General features: G+C 46.4%; 1 protein-coding gene across 8 annotated transcripts in view; it reads right to left on the bottom strand.

The window, feature by feature from the left end:
* Window positions 1-11,863: 11,863 nt before the first annotated feature.
* The window catches only part of MEIS2 (Meis homeobox 2), a 214,428-nt gene continuing 203,816 nt past the window's right edge, over window positions 11,864-22,475 (bottom strand). For 7 of the 8 annotated variants that reach the window (XM_081095697.1, XM_081095698.1, XM_081095696.1 and 4 more), the window contains one exon: window positions 21,503-22,475. This exon is cut by the window's right edge and continues 458 nt beyond it. Coding sequence is in view for 1 of the 8 variants with exons in the window: in XM_081095702.1 (XP_080951828.1) it covers window positions 12,174-12,234 (61 nt within the window). In the remaining 7 variants the exon portion in view is untranslated. Of the gene's footprint in view, window positions 12,235-21,502 lie in introns of those variants that run through there. The other variant, XM_081095702.1, reaches the window with a different exon arrangement.

Genomic DNA, 22,475 nt, shown 5'->3' with positions numbered 1-22,475 from the left:
CCTTTTTCCTCTCCTCATCCTTAGCTCTTGTTTCTTCTTCAAGATTTAATTCAGGTGCCAACTATTCTACAAAGCTTTCCCTCTAGCGTAACACTTACCACACTGGAATGGAATGTTTATCCCACCACTAGACTGAAAATTATTTCTCTCTGAGTCCCTAACACAGGGCCAGGACATAGTAGTTTCTCAATATACACTTGGAAGAAAATAAAAGTTCTGCTGGGACAAGACTGCTATGTGAGTCATACAATCTTTGACTGTTAGAGCGAGAATGGACTTTGGATATTTTCTACTCTGACCTATTTTACAGGTGAGGAAACTGAGGCCCAGTCACATTTAAATTAGTGACAAAAGCATATTTAGGATCTAGTTTTCCTGGTTCCCAGGCTAATGGTCTTCCCATTATCTCATTACCAAACAACCCCATAAACTACTTATACAATGACTTGCATGCAAACTGTATGCCATTTGGTCTCTTCTTGAAGGTGGGATACTAAAAAGTAAGTATACAGGACAAACATATAACTCAAGCAACCTGAGGGATATGGATTGAATTGTGAATTGGTACTAATATTGAGTTTCTACAGAATTAACAAAAGTGAAACATTTCTAAACATATCTAAATTTCATGGATTGTTCATATGTGGTCTTATCTAAACTGGGAGGGAGGGTAAGGGTGACCAACCTATCTAATAACAGAGAAACATGGTAATTAGCGTACATCCGCTACCCTTCCCATTGGCTAATCAGCGAGATATGCAAATTAACTGCCAGCCAAGATGGCCGCCGGCAGCCAGGCAGCTTGAAGCTAACATGAGGCTTGCTTGCTTCAGTGATGGAGGAAACCAACGTTCCCCGCCTGCCTTGCTGGCCTCTGAGCTTTCAGTTTGAAACATTGTTACAAATATAGAAGCTAAACAAAACCCCAGAAACCTGCTTTTAGCCCCCCGGGATCTCAGAGCTGGAGTTGATACAGAGTTTCGATTGTAGAACCCAAACAAACCAGATACCTGCTTTCAGCAGCAGAGGCCTCAGAGCTGGAGCCAGAGCTAAAGCTGGCCCAGAATTAAAAAAAAGAAAAAAAGGAGCAGTTGGGAGCTTCAGTCACCCACCAGCCTGAAAACAGCCCTCAGCCCCTCACCCAGGCTGGCCAGGCACCCCAGTGGGGACCCCAACCCTGAAGGGTGTGTGACCAGCTGCAAAGAGCCCTCAGCCCCTCACCCAGGCTGGCCAGGTACCCCAGTGGGTACCCCCACCCTGATCCAGGACACCCTTCAGGGCAAACCAGCCGGCCCCCACCCGTGCACCAGGCCTCTATCCTATGTAGTAAAAGGGTAATATGCCTCCCAGCACCGGGATCAGCCCCAACCCCCTGATCGGCCCTGCTCTGTGTGTGACAGGGTGCGGCGCCCCCCCCTCCCCCCACGGGCCCTGCTCTGTGTGTGACAGGGTAGAGCCATAACCTCCCCATCGGCCCTGCCCTGAGTGTGAGAGTGGCGGCACCCCAACCCCCCAATCGGCCCTACCCTGAGTGTGACTGAGGGTGGCATCGCAACCTCCCGATCCGCCCTGCTCTGTGCATGACAGGGGACAGCACCCCAACTCCCCAATCGGCCCTGCTCTGAGCTCGACCAGGGGCTGCACCTAGGGATTGGGCCTGCCCTCTGCCACCCGGGAGCAGGCCTAAGCCAGCAGGTCGTTATCTCCTGAGGGGTCCCAGACTGCGAGAGGGCACAGGCCCGGCTGAGGGACCCCCCTTCCCCCCCCCCCACAAGTGCACAAATTTTTGTGCACTGGGCCTCTAGTTAATAATAATAATAATAACAATAATAATAATCTATTGAATCCTCATGAACCAAGTACTAGGATAAATTCCTTCATACATTAATTCATTTGGTCACCATGTCAAAGCCCCATGAGAAGTTTAGAAGTGGTAGTTTGCCTAAGGTCACATAACTGGTGGCTGAGCCAGCATTAGGTCCAGGCACTCTGCCTATAAAGCAATGTTTTAAACCACTGGGCCCTGCTGCCTTTGTTAGTTAAACTTGTTTATCCTCTCCACAATGACTGCTACCTTCTTCTCTTTGCTGATCACTTTTTTAAAAGCTAAAAGGGGAAGACTTATTCCTCAAATTTATCCCTTATTAATAAAATATAAATAAAATATTATTTTTTTCCCAACCACTTATTTGGGTCTGAGAGAAAAATATTTAAATGGAAAAAAGGTAAATATTTGTTCATTCATGAGCTAGGCTTCATTATATTTTCTTTTTATATAGATAAAAAAGGAATCTATAGCCGTGGCATTCCTCCTATTGTCCATGTTTCTCTGCATTTTTGTGTGTGTCAGTGCTATCTCGGATTATAAACTCTAGATGGCAGTGATCAAGTTAAGGTTTGCACAGTGTCTGGACAGTGGTGTGTTTATTGCATAATACATAATAAACACTATTTGTAATTATAATAAGGATGAGTTCTGGAAGAGGTAAACAAGGGTATAAAATTCATCTCCCGTATGGTTATTATTCCATTTATATGAGAAGTCCACTAAATTCACTGAACCATATCAGGCCACATCTGTTTGAAAACCTACCAGTTTTTATGAACATTAAATAAAAATAGTTAGGTTTAATGACCATTTATCATATTCATGCAAAAATAATAAAATGGAAACATAGCAACAAAAAAAGTCACCCTGATAAATAATTTTAAATGCTAACAAGTTCAATATTTTATTTTTATATTTTCAAAAATCAAATATCTGCTATTAATGCTCCAAAACTTTCTGTAATTGAAGGGCATTTTTATATTGTTCCCTTTCATGCTTAAGTATTAACCTAAGTTATCATAGCCTCAGAAAATATGCCAACATGTTTATACTACATTTAAGGCTTTTGAACCTTAAGAGAAACTGCTTGGGTGAACAATTCTCCCACAAGGACAAATATTGGGCAACAGCCCTTAAACAGAAGGAAGATAAAGCTGGGGTGAGGGGGAGAGGGATGCAGACAGGAAGTGGAAAAAACAGTTCTCCCAGCTGTATTTTATAGGTGCAGCAAATTCCACTTAGATTAGACCTTCTAAGTTACTCTGACAGAGGGTAAAGGGAGGTGGGAAGGAAACTTTGAGTGACATTTTTGACAGCAAGCTACAGAAATAACAATTTGACAGAAGAGGCCATCATAAATATAAGATCATCTCAGGCATGAATAGGATTCCCCGTAATGTAAAATATATGGAGCACATGTAGGATTCAATTTGGGGTGAAGAGAAGAGCCAGGCAGGAAGGTTACCTCGAAGCAAGCTATGAGTGCTGAAGTCGGGCATTCTCATATCAGTTTAAATATCCCTCGCGAACATTTTTGGAGATTTTGAGGCATCGCTCTCAGTTAGTCCTATTTATATCTGTTTCTAGCTTGATTGACTGAGCTGATACATAACCAATAAGTAGAGAAGGTTAGGATTTCTATTCATACAAAGTTGGTTTCTGTGCCAGTTCTGGGGTGTATGTATCCTTCAGGTAGGGGATAGATCTCATTTTTGCCTAATCAATACAGACATCACAAATCAACAACAAATCTTCATATTGGCCAACAGGCCAGTCAATATCTTATTATTATTTAATAAGAATTTCATTGTCACTGTGCTGGGAAGAAAAATATTAGAAAAGTCTGCATTGGTATTGTAAATACTACTCTAATATAAGGGGCGGAAGATGGGAAAGCATCATATCGTAAGAAAAATTGGATTCACGTTCAAGGCTTTGTCAGAAGTTAGAGCTAATGAGTGTTATGAGTCAGTTGCCACCTTTAGACATCCAATTCTTTGTCAGGAAAAAAAGAGAGGATGGACAGATTATTCCAACAGCCCACCTTTCAGCTCTAAAATCATGACAAGTAAATACTCTATTTTGAATTTTCATTAGGTTAAGGATTTAACAATCAGCTAGCACCGGATGACTAACCCATAACATGTTCCAGAAAAATATAAAATGACATGTTGAAGAGCCTTTAAACTGAACAAAACAGATTGGTGTGTGTGCCACTATTGATATACAAATGCTAAATGTGTTTTACTGTATCTACCCAGTGTGATTGATAGAAGATATATCAATTTCAAGGTTTCTGAATTGAAGTAAATTGTTGTCAGTGGTATTGCTTCTTTAAAAAATAAAAGGTGAAAGGATTAAGAAAAAAAACACACATCTACACGGACAATAGTATGGTGATTGCCGGAGGGAATGAGGGGTGAAGGGGGAGGGGGGAGAGGGCAAAGAGGGGATAAATGGTGGCGGTGGCGGTAAGAGACTTGACTTTGGGTGGTGAGCATACGATGCAGATGATGTGTTATAGAGTTGTACACTTGAAACCTGGATGGTTTTATTGACTAGTGTCAGCCCAATAGAGTCAATCAAAATAAGGTTTTTAATTTATTTTATACACACAAAACATTACATCCTGCACTGACTGGGTAGCTCAGTTTGTTGGAGCATCGTTCTGTACACCAAACGGTTGTGGGTTCAATTCCCGGTCAAGACACATACCTAGGCTGCAGGTTCGATCCCTGGTCAGAGCACAAATGGGAAGCAACCAATGATGTTTCTCTCTCACATCATTGTTTCTCCCTCTCTCCCTCTCTTTCTCCCCCCTTCCTCTCTCTAAAATCAACAAACATCTTCTCAGGTGAGAATAAAAAAACTTATATCCTTACCAAGAATAGACAAATTGAGGCAGGATACACATAATGCACCAATTTAGCACAAACATCCACTTACAATTGTGAGATATATATATATATATATATATATATATATATATATATATATATATAATGTTTTTCAGAAAAATTGAGGAGCACTTTTTAAAATTGCTTATGCTTTTTAGAATGCTTCACATTTCTGTTTTGAAAACAACTTGTCTTCCTTTTCCAAATGTGTGTGCTCGGCTGGCTCTGATGTCAGAATGAACTGTTTCCACGGCACTGCGTCAGCCCCCACTCAGCCATTCTTGGACAGAACAGCACGACCAGTGGGGAGACAACAGTTGAGCTCATTAAGTCTCAAGTCCGAAGCCCCCTTTTTAAAGCGCTACAAAGCTCCGCAAGGTGTAATTAAGAGCAGGAAAAGAGGAGGGGATGGTTTGTCTTTTACTGAGTTATTTTGCCAAATTATTAGATCCTTTCCCTTTCCACCTTGACCCTCTCTCCCTCCACCTTTCATTTAAATTTCCTCACTTTGGAACTAAAGTGTGCGTTAAATCTGGCGCAGAAAAGGGAAAACCAGCAAAGACATTTAAAAAACCTGTCCTCTCGCTCTCTCCCACTGCTGCTTTGTTTCCCTCCCTCCTTTCAGCCCGTCTCTAACTTAGCTTGTGTCTAATGAAATTCTCTTGATACCCTGGATATTTTAGGTTTCCAATACTTTCACACTGAATAAATAAGAGCTTTACATTTTTTAAATGTATGTCACAAAATATTTTACAGATAAACTTGACTTGAAACATAAATGCATGTCAAGTGGGAAAAGCACAAACATGGATTTTTCTTCGCCAACTTTAGGTATCTGCTTTCACCTTAAAATCGTTTTAAAGTTTGTGATAGAGGTCACTACAAGTAAGTTCATGTTCAGCAAGATAAGCCAAAAAAAAAAAAAAGAAAGAAAGAAAAGAAAGAAAAGAAAAGAAAAGAAAGAAAAAAGAAGGGAAGGGATTGATTTGATGGGAGCCCACCCTGGGGCTAATTTAGAAGTTTCCATTTATGTCATGTCAAATTTGGGGAAACTGAACCCGCACTGAAAGCATTGGTCTGACTGTCTCCCACCCAAGCTTGATACCCAGGGTTCATGACTGCAGTTCCTGGCACCTTCATAAATATTCATACCCCTGCTAATAATTTGCAAGCCAAATTCATTTGGCTTTTTTCACCCCATCAATCTTATAATTAATAAGGGTGGTGCTCTTGTTTCACTTTCCTCCAAAAGAAAAGATAAATGAAATAAAGAGTCATCCTGAACATTTAAATAGGAGTGCCTCTCGTTGATTAAAAGCTGATGCTATCATATAAGGGTGGAAGGGGGGGCTTCGGCCATTTTTCTCACTGGTGGCTGAGGGGGTGCGGAGGGGGCCAGGGGGCATAAGAGCAAAGGAAGCATTTTCCAGATGTGGCAGTATGAGTCTTACTCTGAAGAGCTTGATTATGTGTTAAATAATGCACAGGAGAACTCTGCGATATTGTGTAGAACATGAGTTGTAAGGTACATATTTACAAATTGCACTCTCTCTACTGTTTGGATAAATGGACATTAAATATAGCGTGCCAATATCCAGAGAATTCGATTCTGAACAGTCGGCAGGTTCTGCCGGCAGTTTAGAATTAGAGGTATTTTGGAAAGTTGTCCAAATGTAGTGATCATTGTGTCTTTGAAGTGACTGCCTTTGAATTAGCACGACGGCCGTGTTTCTAAATCTAATTGTGAAGACCTGGGCTCCACAGAAACATGAAAGGAGGCATACATCACAAGATGACTGTACAAATAAATCACTGAAACGTAGGACATGGTGGAAATTCTCTACTCCCGTTGGATTTTCTGAGGTCATTTATAGCAAAGCAGGAAAATAAAATTGAACATAATTTAGAGAAATAAAATTTTGATAATTGAGCTAAGTAACTTGAACTTGTCAATCACCTGTGACCTCATTCTATTTACACTTCACTTGAACATTCAAAAGTCCTAAGGCCAATGGATAAGCTTCAAAGTATAAACAACTGCCCTTGCTCTGTGTGGTGGGCAATATCACCTTTTCTGAGTAGATTATTTAAACTGTATTAAAATTAAGAGACTTGCATAAATAAGTAAGCAGGAAAAAAATCTTAACTTTGCAGTCAGGTATTTGCCTCTAACTTCCTATAGGGAAAACAACTTTAAAGGTGCAAAAAGTGTGTTGTTTTCGTGCATTGATTAGTTTATTTTCTGAGTTCTTATCACCTGAGATATTCTTAAGGCTCCCTCCCCTGCCTTCTTATTTATGTGAAGGCAGTAGAAGGGAACCTCAAGCATTCTCAGGGTTCCTTGTCCGTAAAGCCTACATTTAAACATCTTGTTCTATAAAAGCATGCATGCTCAAGGCAGCTCTTTAAAAATGTCTAAGTATAGCCCTAACCGGTTTGGCTCAGTGGATAGAGCGTTGGCCTGCGGACTGAAGGGATCCCGGTCAAGGGCATGTATGTACCTTGGTTGTGGGCACATCCCCAGTAGGGGGTGTGCAGGAGGCAGCTGATTGATGTTTCTAACTCTCTACCCCTCTCCCTTCCTCTCTGTAAAAAAAAAAATCAATAAAATATATTAAATAATAATAATAAATAAAAACGTCTAAGTACAGTTGAAGAAAGGATCATTTTTATGCCTTAATTCTATACGAATATAATTACACATTTGATTTACTGGAAAAAAATGTTCTCCTATATTGACTTTAAAATAGGAGAGTAAGTGAGGGAGAAGCAAACCTAACTCCTTGGCCTCCTGGTGTGTCCTCAGACTACCCACCCCCCACCCTCACCCCCACCCCCCCAACCTCCGTCAGGTGCTACAGGGGGGAGAGTAGACTGGAAGCCTAGAGTGGCCCACCCCCCTGGACAGGACAAGCACACAGGCTGGGGTCCAGCCACCTCTGCAAGGCCTTCTCAGCTAGGGTAAGAGTGGTGATTCTTACTCTTCCTGAGGACTGTGGGGAAATGGGCTTTTTCTCATTTTTTCAACCTCACCTGGCTGAGGGGGAGCTTGGAAAACTCACCATTGGGCAATAAAATGTCTTTCCTCTCCTCTCCCAGCTACTACTCAAAAACAGAATTAGATCCACCTAAAGCCTGTGAGGCGTTCTGGGTCTTTGCTGTTGCTCTCCTAAGTCGCCAAACAGCACAGCACCGCTGTTTTACTGCAGGAGAGCCCTGGAAGGGAGGACAGGGACTTTGTCCAAGAGAGAGTTAGGGCGGGGAGAAATGCTCTGACAGTCGCTCCTTCTCTTGTTCCAAACCTGCTCCTGGAGCCACAGGCTGTTCTTCCATCCCTGGTGCCACCTGAAGCCACTAAGTCACCCAGTGGCCCTGAAAACCACCTTCCAGCAGAGGCTGCTGGAGGGGCTGGCACTGGAGGGGGCTGGCGCTGGAGAGGCTGGTGCTGGAGGGGGCTGGCGCTGGAGGGGGCTGGCGCTGGAGAGGCTGGTGCTGGAGGGCACTGGAGGGCGCTGGAGGGGGCTGGCGCTGGAGGGGCTGGTGCTGGAGGGGGTTGGCGCTGGAGGGCGCTGGAGGGTGCTGGAGGGGGCTGGAGGGGGCTGGCGCTGAAGGGGCTGGTGCTGGAGGGGGCTGGCGCTGGAGGGGGCTGGAGGGGGCTGGCGCTGGAGGGGCTGGTGCTGGAGGGGGCTGGTGCTGGAGGGGCTGGCGCTGGAGGGGGCTGGCGCTGGAAGCTGAGCGCTTAAAAGAAATCCAGGTGCAGCTCTCCTGGTGGCAGACTTCCTGGCTCTGGGAGTGGAACCCCATGCAGTCACATCTGGGCACCTGGGAGGTGCTCGCCCTGCTGGCTTCTCCAAGTCCTGGAAGTGTTGGGGCCTGAGGACTGGATTGCCTCCCAATTCCCTTCCCAGAAGCCTGGGAAGAGGAAGGTGGAAAGCTCCCCCCTCTCCGAACCTCCCCCCACTCTGGCTCCAAGATGGGTGTCTACCCAAGGCCCAGAGCAGCAAAAGGCCTGGCTCCCAGCCACACCCCAAGTTCCTGTGTTGGGCACCAGCTGTGCTCTTCCAGCCAGGGGGACTGAGGGGTTTGCCAATGGGTTTTTGTTTTGATGTTTCTCCTTTCATATCTATTTATATATTTATTTACTTCTGAGACTAGAAGCATGGCGGGGGGTATGGTTGGGTCAGGGAAGAGGAGATAGTAAGTACAGAGCTCTTTGGATACTTGTGTGCACGTGGTGTGCATGTAACAGAAAAGGAGAGAGGGAGGGAGGGAGGCTGTAAAAGGTGAGAACTTAGGTGAGTGAGTCTGTGCAACTTGAGTCAGAGACACACCAGAGACACACCTCCTCACCTCCAGGGTCTGGAACAGAAACCTGTAACTCAGGGTTCACTTAACCCTTTTGTGCATCAGTCCCTAAAACTTTCTTTGTTCCCCAGTCCTGGGAGAGAGAGGGAGGGGAAAAGGCTGGGCAGAGGCTCAGGGCAGAGGCTCCCAGGTCAGCTCCTGGCCTGCGGGCCTGCCTGCCTTTTCCAATCCTTCTTCCAGGTGAGAAGGCAAGGCTTTCCTTGTGTGGATTTGGCTTGTTTACTGGCAGAAGGGAAATTATGACTTTTGTTATTATTATTACTTTTAATCATGTTGGCCTGAGATTGTGTTTAACCAGGCAAAGTGAACTGGAGAGCTAAGGTGGGTTCTGATAATTTTAAATAAAAACTATCAGTAAAGCCCTAGCCGGTTTGGCTCAGTAGTTTGAGTGTCAACCTGCAGACTGAAGGGTCCCAGGTTTCATTCCTGTCAAGGGCACATGCCTGGGTTGTGGGCTCCATCCCCAGTAGGGGGCAGGCAGGAGGGAGCTGATCAATGATTCTCCCTCATCTTTGATGTTTCTATCTCTCATCTCTCCCCTCTTCTCTGAAATCAATACAAATATTAAAAAAACAAACAAACAAACAAACAATGGGCTCTGATTAGCCCTCTTTAAAAACAAACAAATAAACAACAACAACAAAAAGCCTACCAGTAATGACAGCTGGTGTAAGAGGTGAGATTGGAGCTACTTTTGGACAGGGACCTGGATAGAATAAGCGTCCTGGTATATTGACTGTGTCTGTGTGCGGCATCTCCAGTATCTTAAACATTCCAGTTTTATTGGTTTCAGAAGGTGAATGGGGCGACACATTCCAAGAGCCTCCTTCTGTGTGAGTGTTTGGGAAAGACACTGGTCTACACAGATCTGCCTGCAACGAGGCAAAACACAGGGAAGGGAGAGGACATTCCCTTTAACTCTGGGAGAGAAGAGAAGACAGGGGAGGAGAGAACAGGAGAAGCAGAGAGGGGAGGACGGAGGGTGAAAAGGGGGAGAGAGGGAGGGAGAGGTTTTCACACTGCAGAGCAAGCAAGGCCTCCGAAGCCTTGGACCCCGACCCCCAAACCCAAGTGCGCCTCGCAGAACAGGTTGGGCTCAGCTTCCAGGCCACTTCCTTGCCCGCGTCGGCGGTCCCGGGCCCTCCTTCACTCCCGCCCCCTCTGCAGCAATGACATTGGAACCTGGGAATATAATTGCATTAGAGCAGATTACTTATAACCGATAGTTATCCGTCTTTTCCTGTTCGACAGAAGTCTATTAGACTCAGCGCAGCCATTACCAGCTGAGCTCTGGAGAGCGCCTTCATTAAGAAAATTAAAATCATACTTTTGAATCTAAGCAAAGCCTGCCCAGGTCTCAAGAGCCCTCCCGCGTCAAAGCCCGACGTTTCCGTGGGCTCGGTTTTCCCGCGAACCCATCGCTGCTATTAGGATACCGGGGGTCAGGGTGGAAAGAGGGGTGTGATGACAATTCCTGGGAGACAGGGATGTCTGAGCGCTGGGAGTCCATCTCCCTATCCCCCCCCCCCACACACACACACCCTCTCCCCGCCCCCGCCGCCTGTCCTCCCGGGGATCTTTTCTCGGGTGCTTTCCAGTTAAAGGCTCCACACCTGTGCGGGCGCCCGGCAGGGTGTCTTGGGCGGAGGGTGGGGGACAGGACAAAGTGTGGGTTCAGGGCCCAGGAAGCCGCCGCGTGGGTGCACTTCCCCACTGACCTCTGCGGCCAGAGGCCCGCTCCAAGGGCACGTGTTTCACACACACACACTCACACTCACTCCCACACACGCACTCACACACTCTCTCACACACACAGTCTCACACATACACTCACACTCACTCCCACACACGCACTCACACACACTCTCTCTCACACACACAGTCTCACACACACACTCACACTCACTCCCACACACGCACTCACACACACTCTCTCTCACACACACAGTCTCACACATACACTCACACTCACACACCTGGGGGAGGTAGAGGGGGAGGGCTGGACCGTCTCCCTCCATCGCCTTTCACACTCACTCCCGGACCCACCTGGCCTTGCAGCCTTTAGTCCACGGGGCAGGGGAGCCTGGCCCCGACTGGGCAGGCTGCTGGACTGGGCAGGCTGCTGGACTGGGCAGGCTGCTGCACTGGGCAGGCTGCTGCGAGCGCCTCAGACCCGGGATCCAGGTCCCTTTGGCAGGACATTCGGCCTCTCTGGGCCCCTTAGGGTCTCCTCCCTGGTTTGGTAGGAGCCTCAGCTCAGGGCACCTGGGGTAGCAGCTGGCACCTGGGGTAGCAGCTCCCGCGGGCGGGGAGAGCTGTCTGCTCAGTTAGAGGGGGCACATTTGCACTGATTTTCTGGAGCACCTGGAAATGTGCAGGGTTTGAAGAATAATGTTTAGCATGTTTGTTTGTTTTTTGTTTTTGTTTTGTTAGCCACTGCCCTTCCTTTCAGCATTTTGATTTTTGAAATGTTAGTTATTGTGTATTTCTCTGAAAGATCTGCCCAACTCGGGGCTCTAAAAAAAAAACCACACCCACTTGTGCGTTTTTTGGGGTGTCCTTCCCTAGGGTTCTAGGAGCAGAGGGGCACTGCTTTCACTTTTGTCAGGATGTCCAGTAATAGGGCTCTCACTCTCCGTGTCTAAGGAAGGCTTTGGGGGTTATTAGGGGGAAATTTAGGGGGAAAGAGCAGGGGCGCGCGCGCGGGCACACACGCACATACACACAGACACACACCTCCCAGTTCTTAAATACAGAACCAGGTGGAGTCTGCTTGAAATGTAATATTGTTTATTGGCAAGTATCTAATTCTCTTTTCCGTGATTTCTATTTGACACAAAAGCCTACCAAAGCCAAGGGATGACAGTCAGCAACTAGACGTGGACAACGCCTTCTCCATGTCCACAGCCTCCCCTCGCTAACGTGGAGAGTAATCTTTTTTTCCCCCCAGGGGAAAAGGAAAATAAAACAAATGCACCTTCACTGTTGTCGCTAGTGTTTTCTTCTCGCCAAATGCAGGCGCATCATTCGATTCTTTTCCTTTGGAGTGAAAGATGAGGATGTCAGAAATGAACAACAGCCTTTTAACAGCAGCAAACAAGGCTTCTGAGAAGGTTTTCTTTGCTTGCCTTTTCCCCTTTTGCCCTGAAAGCAAAACAGAAACAAAGATAAAATAGGAAGAAACACTATTCCTGCTGGAGAGTTTATTTTGTTGCCACAATAAAGGGGTGGGGACCGTTCACAGCTATTTGAGATGATAATGCTTCGTGGTCCCATTCTTTTCATCATACTCTCCAAGTGCTTGAAGATGAATGGCAAGAGGTGTTTCCAGTCTCTTCCTAAGGACCTTTGCATTCATTTACTTAGAACACTGACCGGACAGCCAGCGTCTCCGAATTTCATTAAGTTGAACTCAGACAAATACAACGAGCTTTTCATATTTTCTTCCTCTGTGAGAGTATCTTACTGGAAATTGTATTGGGATTCATTTGCAACGAGAGACCCTTTCTTCCTCTTCATATGTGTTTATATACACACACACATTATACACATAGATTTGAATGAACCCCTGTGGTTTGTAGACAACTAACTCCCCCTCCACTTCTGAGCTAAAATGAAGACCTTTCAAAAAGTCACCTCCAGTGACGGGCGGCAGGTTCTGCGCCCCCAGACCAGGATTTATGCTTAAAGTGAGTTTGCACACGCTGGACTTCTTCAAAAACAGAACAAAAAAGAATGGCAACAACTTGGAGTATAAATATTTAACTTTACCTCAGCTGACACAATAGCCCCAGCAGTTCTTCAGGCACAACCCGACGGAGGCATCGCTCTGCCGGCTGCCTGCGCCTTGCCCGGGTGCGCGGCGCCCCAGACCCCCGGCCCCTGTCCGGCTCCTGCCGCGGCTGGAGGTGGCGCGGTGGGGGTGGGGGTGGGGGTGGGGGTGGGGGTTCTAGGGAGAAGCCAGGGGAGAGAATGGATTTTAAACTAGATCCTCCTGGTACCAGACAAGAAATGAACATCAAGAGACCCACCTTTCCCCTGCCGTCCTCCCGGCCCGGCGTCCCCTCCCTCGCGCCTCCCTTCCCGGAGATGTTTGCACACAGCCCCGCACCCCGGCCCTTTAGAAAGTGAAGCCACAAACTAAAGTCGTTCCGCACTGCAGGTTTACACTCTCGGCGCGGGGCTGGCTGCGGCCGGAAGACTTTTCGGAGTCGGGCTGCCGGGCAGTTTCCCGAGAGCGGGGCTGGCGGCAGAGCCGGCGGGTCCGCCAGCCCGAGACGGCCCGGCTCCGGGTCCCGGGCGCCCTCGCGTCGGGCGGGCAGCGAGAAATCCCGGGAGGAGCCCTCGGGGCGCCGGGAGCACGCCTCTGTGCACCGAAACCGCGGGGAGCAGCCCCGGCACCTCACATCGACCAGCCCCGCACCTCGCATTGGACGGGAAGCGCCAGGGTCAGACCAAGTGCCCACGACCTTGGAGGTCCGCGTTGGAGCCCTTGGGCCGGCCTTTCCGTTTCCAGCAAAACTGAGAAACACGGGAGGAGAGAGAGCAGGAGCCTGCGGTGCAAAGACCTGCGTGTGCGCGCGTGTGCGTGTGTGTGCGTGTGTGTGTGTGTAGGCAGGTAGGACTGTGACAACTTTTAAACACGGTCTCTATTTTGAAATAAACAAAATCGGACAGGGGCCCATATTTCCTGGCGTGGGAAGACAGGGTCATTGGAGACAAGGAGCTGTCTGAATTCCGAGGGTGACTCCTGGGGACCTGACTGAAACAGTGCCCGCTCCCTGGGAGTTTGATTTCGCTAGGCTGCAATGTATTGTTTTGTCTTGGCCTCTTTCCCCAGGAGAGATCCATTTTTTAAAAAAATAAATCTTCTACTGCATCTATTAACAACATTTCTTTGGACTCGGAACCTACAGTTCGGCAGAAACAAACAACCGACAGCGAAAACCCAGAGAATAAAGAGGTTTAGAAACAGAACATGTGTCCCTTTCCTAGTCCTTTGATAGTTTATTCCCTGGAGGCCAAGTGAACAGTGGAGCGTGGGGGTCCCTTCGTATTTTACTATTATTTTTATCGTTTACTCATTTAAGTGCTCAGCCTTGTCAGGCTAGTCCCCTCCCGCGGGGTTGGCTGCAGAACCGAGGTGGGGGCAGTGGAGGGAAGCGGTGAAGGGGGGCGGGGGCGCAGAAAAGCACCCTTTGCTTCGCGGAGGGCTGACCCCCAGCGTTCTGCTCTACTGGCCAGCAGGGGGCGCGCTGACGTTATCTCTGGACAAGACATCCCAGCCGCCCAGAGCTGCGAGACAGGCTTTGCCCGTTTCACGCAACTGCAAAAGGAAGGGGAGGGGGAATTGTAGCTCCCTAAACCCTCACCAGCTCTCCCACTTGGGTTATTTACCCTCCTTTCGAAACGTCCCTACGTCTCACTTTACCTGCCCACCCTGCTTGTAGTGCACACCCCTTCCCATCAACCTCTTCTCATCTGCATCTCTGCAGCCCCTGCACTAGTATAATACCTCTTCCTAGCCTTGAAACACACATGAATGCAACTTATTAAACGCGACGATGAATAGTCAACATTTTTTTCGCCTGTTAGTTCCGCTGATCCAAGCAGGATTTATTTGTAGATCCCACATCCCGGAGCCATAACGCAGTGATTTTTATTTTCCTTAAATAAAATTGGTCAAATGTTGACAACCTTTAAGCCAATCTAACGCTCAAGATTAGTGATGAGAAACTAATGAGAAAATATCAGATCTCCAGGCCTGAGGGATGCCAATTAAACCTTCGCTGATGGAAAAATAAAAGCGGGCTTGGGGTGTGAGCCCGGCTCAACTTCAGCTATTAATTTAACATGTTGCCGGTCGGCGCCTTCTCTCCTCTAAACGGCTTCCCGTCATAGAGCTCCCTCCTCTCGTCCCTCAACCTAAAGCCAAGTGTTATTCCTCAGAATATTTCAAGAGGTCCAAACCAGGATGATCATTTCTTACACGACAAATATTAGGCCTTTAAGCAATATGATTTACCTAATTAGAAAATTTACATCATTAAGTCTCCGGGAGAGAAAAAAAAGAGAAACAAATCTGCCAGTCATTTTAAAGGAGACAGGCACTATTGAAGTGTGAAGAAATCGGCTCTAATTCAAAAAGGCAATCGGGCAGAAAAAGCCCTCAACATTACCCTGCTAGTTATTAATCAGAAAGGGCTCTCTCTCCTCCCACAGCCCCCTCCTTTCTCAGCAGAGTTTAAGTTCGTGTTTCTGCCAGTGGCCTATGTCATATTTATATTGAGGTTTTGTCTGCCGGAGGATTAAAATTTGAAAATGTTTCAATAGGAAGAAAACAGAATCCTCAAAGAGAAAAATATTCACAGAATTACTTCTCTTTCAGACAAGAAAACCTGTTGTGATCATTCTCACCCCCTCTTTGTTTTTTTTCATTCTTTCCTTTTTCTTCCCATTAAGTTCCTATTTTGAAACCTGCTCGGTGAGAACTAAAGTCTTTGTGTTAAGCTCCCCTCCCCCTCCTTTCTTGCACCCCCTCCTTCCTCCAAAGTGAGAAACTTAGACTGAAAGCAGAAAAGTACAAATACATTAACAAAGCCCCACGCACTTGACAAAAAGGCCATGGTCTAGGCTTACATGTCAGGAATCTAACGGAAAGGAGATCAATCCGGTGGGTCTATAGACAAAAGATGATGAACTGGAAATTCCCCCCCCCCCCTTTGCATAATATTTGATAGAGTGTGTGGCGGGAGTGAAACAGAAAGGCAGATAGGTGAGAATACTTTAAAGTGCATTGTTGGGTGGCTTTTTCTCTATGTCCCCTCTCACTCAGCTTGTAACAGCAGCCTCATTATATACAGGTGCCCCTTCCCATTAGACTCTTACTTAAGCCCTTGGTACACCACACACATAGCCCTTCCCCTGGTCTTCTCATTCCCAGCAAATTAACTGTAGAGGGAACTGCAAAGGAACTTTGTGGGTGTGTGGTTCCATTTGGAACCTCTGGTCCTTCCTGGCATCTCTGAGGACTTGTTCTTAAACAGACATAGGGTATAAAAAAATTAATAGCAAGTCTTAGGTATTCAGTTTCCTTTCATTAGTATTTCTTTTTAAATTACAAAGAGGTCCCAAAGGCTCCTTGATTTTTTGTTTTGCTTTGTATGTTTTTTCCTGCCTGGTCCTATTCTTCTCCTATTAGGTTCCATTCTAGCCTCATTTTCTTATTCTCTTTCCTGTCTGACATTCGGAAAGTTTCACTACCCTGCTTCCCACCAAGTCCTTGGGCCTGGAATTCCCAAGTCTCTGGGCTCCTGCGGGCCGGGAGCAGCTCCCTGACACTGGTTCAGGGCCATTCGCCAGCTTCCTAGACCTCAGCTTAGCAGGAGAGAGCAGTAGCAGGCCGGGGCTATTAACACACCCCACTTAATTCTCTGCGGGAACTTTTACTAGGTGGGATGTGTGGAGGGAGAAAACATCTGTAAACAGTGAGTGCTCTTGAGGTTGGGGAATGAGTTCTGACATAGAGGCCAGGACACATAAACTATGGCAGAATTTGTGAGCCAGTTAGGAGTTAAATTTTGGAGAAATAAGGAAAGCGAATAGAAAAGGGGGGGGGTGGTGGGCATTGGGGATAGTTCAGAAGGCTCCCCAAACACAGCTTCTTTTCTGACCAGCACAGAGCAGATGGGAGTGGAACGTGCTCCCCTCTGAGAAACATCAGAGTGAAATGGACACTTCCGTCACTTTCGGGAGGTGGGACACAGAGAGGTGACAATGTTCTAAACCATGGCCTCTGGCACTGGAGGACTCCCTGGCGGGCTCCCCACCCGGGGTGAGGCCCCTCCTGCTAGGAACCTCCTTACCTTTGTTGCTTGCATTTGCTCTGACACCTGGATGTCCCTGGGCGAGGAAAAGCCCAGGAGAGCCCAGCGGTCTGCATCTACTCCGAAGCCAAGAAGCAGTACAATAAAATTTACAGCGCCTTTAACAACTCGCAAGGAAAGCATTAAAATTCCCTTTAATTGAGAAAATATTGATTTTGAAGTCTAGGAAAAGGGAAATCGTAATTTAGCTGCGAACTTTCAGGCAAGAAAACAGCGTATTATGCCGCCGTATTATGGATCCACCCTTTATACCCATGCAACATCACATCTTTAATTGCGCTACTTTATGAAGTGATAAAGACAAAAGATAACCCGACTTAGGCAAACACTTTACAAAAAAAAGGGGGGGGGGGAGACCTAGAGTAATTTTGCTTCCCAGTTATTTATAAAAGAATCGCCCCCCCCTCAGAAAAAAATACCCAAAGGGGAGAAAACAAATAAAAAGAACAGAAAACCACAGACGCGTCTAAAAGCAACTCACAGTAGCAAATCCGTTGATATTCTTTACCAAAGGAGGAATGAAGCCAACACATTTAAGAAAATGCATTCAGGGGCAGAATTCCATCCTTCTTGAAACAAACCTGGGTCTATTTTCGTACTTTACTCTCCCCTGCCCTTTTTTTTGGGGGGGGGGGGGGACGTAGGGGAGCAGAATCCATTGGTGGACAGGGAAGGGAAAGAAAAACCAGGCTTTCTATGTGATTTCTGTATCGGTTTTTGGCATTATAGAGGAGTAAAGAAGTTTTTGTGTGGTGGTTTTTCATTGATCAGTCACTCTGAGCTAATGTAATTATCCTCATCAATAGGAGGCTGCAGAGAGAATCATTATGTGGGTGACATTGATAAATGATCGCCCAGGAACGGCCCTCGCGGGCAACCCCCACATCTGACCCTCCCACACACACAATGTAGTCATAGAAACACCTAGAGAGCCTCCAGCCCCGCCGGGGAGAGGGAAGAAAAGCCCGAGGCGGCCGCGGTGGGGGCGGGGGCGGCTGGGGGCGGCCAGTCCCAGACCCACACCAGTTTCCAGCGACAAAAACAGCCGCCGGCGGGGCGAGGAGGGCGAGCCCCCTCCCAGCCGCAGGCCCTCGCTCAGCCGCGCACAACGAAGTGCACATCCGCGCCCCAGACGGACCCGTTCGTCCACACCTTTTCCCACGTGCGGCCTCACCTCCAGCAACGTCTCCTGCGGGCCGAGACACACAATCGAATAGGTTTCTCCTACGTGGTTCAAGAATTAGGTTACAAAACCTGTAGGCATCTCATTCTCACGCGGGTCTCCCGCTCCCCCCCGCCCCCCCCCCCCCCCGTTCAAAAAAATCCCCCCAAACAACAAGCCAAACCCATCTGAACAAAGACAGCAGCTGGGCGGCGCTCCCCCCACGCCACAGCGTTTCCCCCGATATTTACGGGCGACCCCTTCCTTTCTCTTCACCTCCTAACCCAGGGCCTCTGATGATGAGATAATGGATTTTGCGATTGTTCCTGTCAGGGGAAAAAAATCCCCACCGAACCCCACGTTTTCATCCTCGGACTGTTTTCTGTAAGCCAGTGGGGAAGTATTGAGAGCAGTAATTGATTCATAATGATCCCTAAATCGATGTCGGAAAGCGGGGGTGCGGGGCGGGGGTGAATGAAGAGTAAGTGGGGCGGGGGTGCTGTTTATTTATTTTACTTCTAAAGCTTCAACTCAAGGAGCTTTGACACTGTTGGGGCTGGAGGGGAGGAGCTGTGGGCTCCGCCGGATCATCCATCATCGCTGTCACCCAGAGTCTGCCCCGAGGAGCCGTAGACGCAATCTCCCTTCTGTCTCTACACCGAAACTATTAATATTAAAACCTCCCTTCAAACACCACCCGGACCGGCTCCATTCTCTGCACCATCTGACCGGCCTCCCCCTTCAGACCCGCGTGGCCCCTGCGCCGCCGCAGCTCCCTCCCAGCCCGGCCCGCCCGACGGCCGCGCGCGGCGCCCCGAGTGACTGGCGGCAGCTGCGAGGTGCCCGCTCTCCCACCCCCGCGACTTGACGTCGGTCTACCTGGGCCTGACACGCACTCAAAGGGAGGCCAGGTGAGGGCGCGGGGACAGGCTGCGCGCCCCGCCTCCCCTGCCTCCTCCCGGCTCCGGGACGCAGGTCCGCCCCGTCCCTGCTCCCTGGGCGTCCGGAGGCGGTGGGTGCAGAGCCAGGGCCTCGGGCACAACCAGACACCCAGGCCCTTGGCCTTTCCAACACAGTGGCAACTTGCAGCGGAGGCCCGGGCTCCTTATCAAATTGCTGGCCTGCAAGACTAATGGGGAACTTGTGGAGGATCCCTGTCCGTCCCTTTGAAGGAAGGTCCCTCCTCTGACAGCTGCTGGAGATATTAGCCACATTTCCCCGCCCAAATCTGCTCCGGGTTAACAGGCCCACGGGCTGGAGGGGGCCAGGCCGGGAGGGTCCTGGTGGGCTCTTCTGGGCAAATCTACGTAGGGGGAGCTGGGGAGGGAGGGGTGGACGGCAGACACAGACTTCCCTGATCTTTTTTTCTCTTTTCCCCTTAAAATGTGGCTTCTTGCTCAATCCCCAACCCTTAACAGATGGCAACTGCAGTTCTCTCGGAATTTCTTAAAGGAAGGGAAACCTTTGGAATTTATTTCTGCTTTTGCTTTTCCATATAAATAAAAAGTGTTTTTATATTACTCTTGTTTTGGAGAACATAAGCAATTTTATTCAGACTACAGTATTTCCTTTAACACTATATGGTTGTCAAAACACCATTCCCAGTTTCTTTGCTTTTGACAGCTGAGTCTTTCTTAAATATACCCAAATCGGAACTCTTTATACTAAATAGTAAACCAGAGATAGGAGCAAGTGCTTCCGAGGGGTATAAAAAAAGCATTCTACAAATTGGACAACTACCATCCCTCAGCCTTGGCATACTGGGGGGTGGGAGAAGGGGATGCAAACAAAGGTTATTACAATTATTATTCATCTCCAAATATTTAAAAAGGTTAACATGACAGGATGTGGTTTTGTTGAAGAAATTACACCTGGGAGTATTTTACTCATGAAAACCAAGGGTAGAGAGCTCTGAGATCTAAACTTTGATGAAATAGCTTATTAATAATTGCATGACACACTTCCTAAACAGGAGTCAATTAGCTACAAGTAAATCCTTCAGCATTTACTTTTCTGAGAGGAACTGAAGAAAAACTTCGCAATAAAAAAGCGGTGAGCTGATGTGAGAGTTAATTTAGAATGGAGAACTTGTCAAATTTTACCTAAAAGCATTTACAGTAAAAGTATACACATATTTAAATTTTGCAAAAGGACTCCATGTGAAAGGGCCTAACAAAAATGAGAGGGAAGCTATCACTATTCAAGTGGCACAGAAGTTCTCCATTACCAGTTAGTTTGTATCAGAAATGTTATTTCTATGTTTAAGCAGCAGCACATTCACTGAAGTTATAAATGTATTTATAAAAAGTCTACCAAACTAAAAACAACACAAAACAATAGACGTTTACTTCCTCGTCCTAAGTATACAATTCTATTCATGTTTTCTGCACTGGAAAGAGAAGAACCCCAAATAAGATATAAACTTGGATTTCTGAAACAGTGAATTATTTTCGTATCAAGTTGACACAACTAGCTAAAGTCTATATTACATCGTTTAAACATAGGATTCAACATTTTGGTGTTACAAAATCCCAGGATAGTATATTTATTTGAAAAATTAAGGGGGGGGGGCGTGCAAATACCTCACTTTTTTTCACTTTCCACACTTTGGCAGGCATTGTTTGTGCAGTATCAGCCAGCTAATGACACAAATTTCCAGGAATGTTGCATGAGATTTTGAAAACAGCATTAATTGCCTGTTTTGTTGTTTTAGAAAAAAAAAATTAAGTTTAGTCACCAAATCACACTAGCGTGCCTGCACATGGAGGTGTCTGAAATAAAAAGACATCATAATATAATTCATATTAAATATTAATGATAAAGTAATCTTTTCAACTCAGGATTTCAAACTCCATAGAAGTTGTTTACTCAGCTATGAACATCTATATGTAAATTTTAATTTACATATTCAACAGTATTTTAGTAAGTAAGACAGAGAAAAAACACAGGCAGATGAATTATCTTTGAGCACAGACGTTAGTTATTTCTTATGATGTAAAATTAACCCTGCAAAAGCCCTATATTCTGGCAGAGGAAGAACATAAAAAGCTTTATCTAGAAGTATTTTTTTTAACATGCATTTAAAAAGGAGGTTGGACACATGGAAGGTGATCATTCAATCTGGCGCGCGAGCACACACACACACACACACACACACGATTTCATACCTTTAGAAGTTTTCTGCTGGGAGAATTTACAGGCCAAATATACACCAAAAGGCTATTGATGGTTACCTTAAAAGTTCTTGCTAAGTTTCAAATAAACTCAACTTCCCATGATAAAGCCATCACCTACTCTGAACACCAGATACGGTAGGCACTGCACCACCTTGCCTTAGAACTATGAAAAACACAAAAGCCTAACAAAAAATCAAAAATGAAATATTTATTACCGCATTTTGTGACTTAACACCTTTTTTTTTTAACATAACGTCACAGTCCTCATACAAGTATTTTAATGTAAATTTGACAAAGCTTAAAGGTAACAGCATTTTCTTCTAGTGAGGAACACGTGCTGAGAAAAGAAGAATTCATGGACATACAATACCAATTCCACAGCAGATCTGATACTAGCAAAAACATTCTTTTTTTTTTCAATTGAGGTAAACACATAGAATATCTAACATGAAACAATTAATAGACCGAACTCTGTACGAAGTTTGTTACAGTATTCTCTTGCTCCGTTTTTTATCCCCCAAGCTCTGAGTTTCCGATCAAGTCCTAGTTGTGGTGCTACGACCATTAACGTTTTCTGTTGAGGAAAGCTGCCCAACTTCAGATTGTTTTGTCCACAGCCAAGGCTTAGAACTCCTGGAAGAAGCTTCTGCTTTGTCTTTAAATCTTCATGGGCAAGCTCTTTGAAGAAGAGTCCCCCAAAATAATAAGAAGGATTGGCTTGTGAAGCACAAACTATAAAGATCTGTTGGAAACTAAAGGACACATTTCTGGAGAAACAAAGGCTGGGCATGAAAACACATTCTTGAAGCTGGAGTCCGAGGGATGAGGTGCAGCCACACGTTCACTCACCGTGGTCTCAGCGTGGTGCTTTGCTCATTGGCCCAACAGGTTTAAAATATACCACAGTCTCTCTTGGATAGTGAATTCACCGATGAACCAAAAACAGTCATTCTTTTGGGAACAACACACATAGTGTGGAAAACAAGGATATATTTATTTTTCTCTTCTAAAACTATTTGAGGCAACGTAACGGAGTGATCAACAGAAATGTACAAGTTTAACTTAGTTCCTATGTTTATACTACAGTAGTTATAACTCTCGGAGTCTTTTTTCCAGAGGATCTTTACATGGACAGAATTGTCTCAGTGAGCCCATGATTTC

This window comes from Myotis nattereri (genome assembly GCF_964212035.1).
Source record: "Myotis nattereri genome assembly, chromosome: 1".
Classification (NCBI taxonomy): Eukaryota; Metazoa; Chordata; class Mammalia; order Chiroptera; family Vespertilionidae; genus Myotis; species Myotis nattereri.
The sequence above is the reverse complement of the archived record's forward strand: the minus strand, read 5'-3'. Positions and strand labels throughout refer to the sequence as shown.